A 4122-nucleotide genomic window follows, 5' to 3' on the forward strand; every position below is an offset into this window, starting at 1 on the left:
TCATCAGCATCAGCGTCTGTTCTCGTACGCTGCTACCACATGTGCTGTTGGGACTGTGTTGCGATGACAGGACGATAGCGTGGATGTGCGCGTCTTGCTTCGTTTCCACGCCACGGCCCACTCACCATCATCACCTTCCCCATCGTCATCTTCATCATCCGTGCTGTCGAATCGGCGGCTGTGTCTCCGCTTCGCTCGATGCTGGAATTCAACATCATGGTCGTGCGCTACATCACTCTCGTCCTCTTCGTCCTCGTCTTCCATTACATCCTCCTCCTCCTCCTCCTCATCCTCCTCCATGTCATCACCCTGTTCCTGTTCCTCCTCCTCATCCGATGACGACGACGATGCAAGCTCCATATCTGCCCACCAGTCGCCCTTACCCCCCGCCTGCGGTGCAATTGGTTTGCGGCGGCGTCGTGCCCCGTCCACGTGTGATGTTGGCGCCACTGCTGTTCGCCGCGCTCTCGCACGCACGCCGCCGGTCACGCGTGCACGTGTGTGCGACGGGAGGCGTGAGCGCGTGCTTGCAGGCAAATCCTTGCGCCGCTCGATGGTGAGGCTGGAGAGGGACGTGATGGAGACAGCTTTTGGTGTCGCCAAATGCGCCCGTGCGTCTTCCTCCTCCTGCGCCAGCTGCTGCTGCCGGCGGGCGATGGCAGCAAAGTGATTCTCCACCACACGGCGCACCTCAGCCTCCACAACCTGACAGGTTGGCCGTGTTGTGTGTGGGTGTGGGGGGGGGGGAGGGAGTGAGTTTTGGCAGAGGGAGTGAAGTGGGGCGAGATGTGGGTGGAAGGACAGGACAGCAGCACAGCAGGGCAACAAGAGGAGCGATGAGGAGACACGTGAGCACACACACACACACACAGACACAGACACACAGACACACAGACACACACAGACACAGACACAGAGACACACACGCACAGACACAGACACACACGCATACGCACGGATTGGGAGAATCTGAGGACAAAGGAGCGCTGGAGGAGGTGTGAGAGGCGCTGCTTGCAGGCTTCCTTCCACGTCATCACGCGCACGTGCTCATGTCCATGTGCGGATTCACGAGCACCGCCAGCGCCACCACTCGCGTGCTGTTCGTCGTCACTGCCACGGCCCTCGCCTTCAACGATGCCGCCGGGACCAAGCTTGTTCCGTAGCAGCGCAGCAAGCGCCTTGGGAACAGCCGTCAGCGTCGTGCCATCATACACACCCGCACCACCACCACCACCAGTGGTTGGTGTCATTGTTGTCATCGGTGTTGTCGCTGCTGTGGTCATTGGTGTCGATGGAGATGGTCTCGTCACCCACGTTGCTGGCGACGTGACAAGTGGCGAGCTGCCGGGTGCGGGCAAGAGGCCCTTACGTGCTGGTGCATGCCGCTGTTGATGCGGTGTTGTTGGTGTCGTTGGTGTTGTTGGTGTTGCGGATGTCGACCCCCACGATGTTGCAGCAGCTGCCCCCCACTGCTGGCCGGGTGCACCTCCGTTTGCTGTTGGTGTTGGCGGTGTCGTCATCGCATGCGCACCCCATGAGCCACCCCGCTGCTGTTGTTGCTGCTGTTGTTGGTGTTGTTGCTTGGAGTGGGGAGTGCCGTTGTGGCTGTCGTGGCTGGCGTTGTCGCTGGTGCTGTTGCTGCGTTGAGGGAGCACACGCGGGCGCGAGAGACGGTAGCCAAGCAGCTGCGAGTGCAGGCAGTGGCGGGCAGCAGCGTCAGCATCGCGCTTGTCACGAAACGACACGCGCCACACGCTGTGACGAGTGTTAAACCTCGCCTGGACAGGGTGGTACTCGGAAAGAAAGTCCAGCCAGTCACTCGGCGCAACGCGTCTTGGAAACGGTCCTGGAATCTGCAGCACCACCAGCGGTTGGTGCGATGTTGGGGTTGACGTCGATGGTGATGAGGAGGCCAGCTGTGGCGGTGGCAGTGGTGGTGTTGCCGCGGCGGCAGATTGCAACGGCGACGCAATGTGGTCGCCACGGTCACCATAGCGCCCGTGCGGCTGCGGCGTGTAAGGAGAGCGGCTAGTACCTGAAATGGGGCTGCGCATGTGTCCGTGCACATCGCCACCCGCTCTGCCACCGCTGTTCCAACTGGATGATGGGGAGTTCCACCCCCCAACACGGCTGCCACCGCGACTGCCACTGCGACCCCCTCGCCTGCTACCGCCACCGCGGTGGTTGCGGCGGTGGGAGTGGGTGTGGTCCCTCCGGCTGGCGTGGTCACCATAGCCGTGATCACGGGTGTCATCGTGCTGGTGTCTGCTCTCCCCGTCAAAGCTGCCGCTGCTGTATCGCCTGCTCTCATCGCGATTGTGTCCATGTGCGTGTGAATGTCCATGTGCGTGTGTGCGTGTGCGTGTGCGGCTTGGCGAGCGCGACCAGCGGCCACTTCTCTCCCCCGAGCGGCGCCGATGCGACGAGGGCTCGCGCTCACGGTCATCACGGTGGTGGTGGTGGTCACTGTCGCTGTGGTGGCGGTCACGGCCACGTGTGCGCTCATCATCGTGATGGCGGCGGTGGTGGTGATGGTGCGGTGTTGTGTGGGTGCTGCTGTTGTTCTGCTGCATTGGCAAGTGGTCGGCACGAGCGTTGGATGCAGGCGAGGTGCTGGCTGCTGCTGCTGTTGTTGTCGTCGTGGAAGCAGCATCGGCGTTGGTGGCGTTGGTGGTGGTGGTGGTGGCGCCAAACGAGGAAAACTGGTACTCTGCATCCGGGGATGGGGACATGCCCATATTGGACGACGTCGGCGACGCTACAGAGATGCAGAGAGCAGGGTTCATTTGGGGGTGGGGGAGGGGTGGGGTGAGTGAGTGAGAGTAAGTGAGAGTAAGTGAGAGAGAGAGTGTGTGTGTGTGTGAGGGAGAGAGAGAGTGTGTGTGTGCGTGTGTGTGTGTGTGTGTGTGTGTGTGTGAGAGAGAGAGAGAGAGTGTGTGTGTGTGTGTGTGTGTGAGTGAGTGAGTGAGTGAGTGAGTGAGTGAGTGAGTGAGTGAGTGAGTGAGTGAGTGAGTGAGTGAGTGAGTGTGTGTGTGTGTGTGTGAGTTAAGTACCTGGCATGTCCTCTGGTCGAATGAGCTACAAATTGCAACGTGAACAAGAACCAAAGCAATCAGATGATGAGTTGACACGCGCGGAGGAACGAGAGGGGTGACACAATCATGTCATGTATCGACACATGCACACATGACACAGACACAGACACATACACAGACACACACATACATACACACGGATCAGCCAGGCGAGCATGGTTCATGTGGAGGTTCACAGCACCGGGTCTGGGTAGAGCTGGGTGAGGGCAGGGAACGAGGGGGTGTGGCCGCGGCTGGCGTCTGTATGGTACTTGCCCATGTACACCTCGCTCAGCGTCGCTACAAACACGCAGAGGTGGAATTGGTGAACGAATGTGAGCACTTGTGTAAATTGACTTTGTCTCATGTTTGGGCATATCAGCGCAGCACTTGAAACACACCCACACCCACACAGACACCCGCACACACAGACACCCGCACACACAGACACCCGCACACCCACCCACACCCACCCACCCACACACACACACACACACACACACACACACACACACACACACACACACCTACCGCTGGCGCCGTCGGCCTTGTAGTTTGGGATGGCGTGGTCCATGTGCACATACACGGACTGGTTCTCCAGACGCAGCTGCCCCGATTGCAGCGCACACATCTTCGCAGCCTTGGTCGTGGCAAACGTAACCGTTGCAAACCCGGTCGGCTCGCGTGTGAAGAGGCGCGTGAACACCTGCAATCACAAGCAAGCACACACATGCACACATATAGAGTCGACACGAGGGTTTATGAGACGAACACGGTGTTACAATGTATGGAGGGCCACGGCATCCCACCGCCACCACCAGCAGCGCCAGCAGCACGAACAGCAGCAGCAGCAACAGGATCACGGACCTCAACGGTTGCCACTGGACCGAACTGGGCCATGGTGTCTTTCAGCTGCTCCTCAGTAACGGCTGTGCTGAGGTTGGCGATGAACACCGACCTGCGCGTGTGCGTCGCATGTGTTGTTGTGAACGCATGTGTGTGTGTGTGTGTGTGTGTGTGTGTGTGTGTGTGTGTGTGTGTGTGTGTG

At 59.8% G+C, this 4122-nt stretch overlaps 1 protein-coding gene across 1 annotated transcript in view; it reads right to left on the bottom strand.

Annotated features, from left to right (window-relative positions):
- PTSG_11894 (uncharacterized protein) overlaps positions 1 to 4122 on the bottom strand; it is a 5513-nt gene continuing 1391 nt past the window's right edge. The window contains exons 5-10 of the mRNA XM_004996024.1: positions 3942 to 4032; positions 3606 to 3780; positions 3277 to 3374; positions 3054 to 3078; positions 957 to 2758; positions 1 to 705 (exon numbers count right to left, since the gene is read on the bottom strand). Coding sequence (XP_004996081.1) covers positions 10 to 705; positions 957 to 2758; positions 3054 to 3078; positions 3277 to 3374; positions 3606 to 3780; positions 3942 to 4032 — 2887 coding nt within the window. The 3' untranslated portion in view covers positions 1 to 9. The remainder of the gene's footprint in view (positions 706 to 956; positions 2759 to 3053; positions 3079 to 3276; positions 3375 to 3605; positions 3781 to 3941; positions 4033 to 4122) is intronic.

The sequence above is a fragment of the Salpingoeca rosetta genome (genome assembly GCF_000188695.1).
Source record: "Salpingoeca rosetta unplaced genomic scaffold supercont1.6, whole genome shotgun sequence".
NCBI lineage: Eukaryota > Choanoflagellata > Craspedida > Salpingoecidae > Salpingoeca > Salpingoeca rosetta.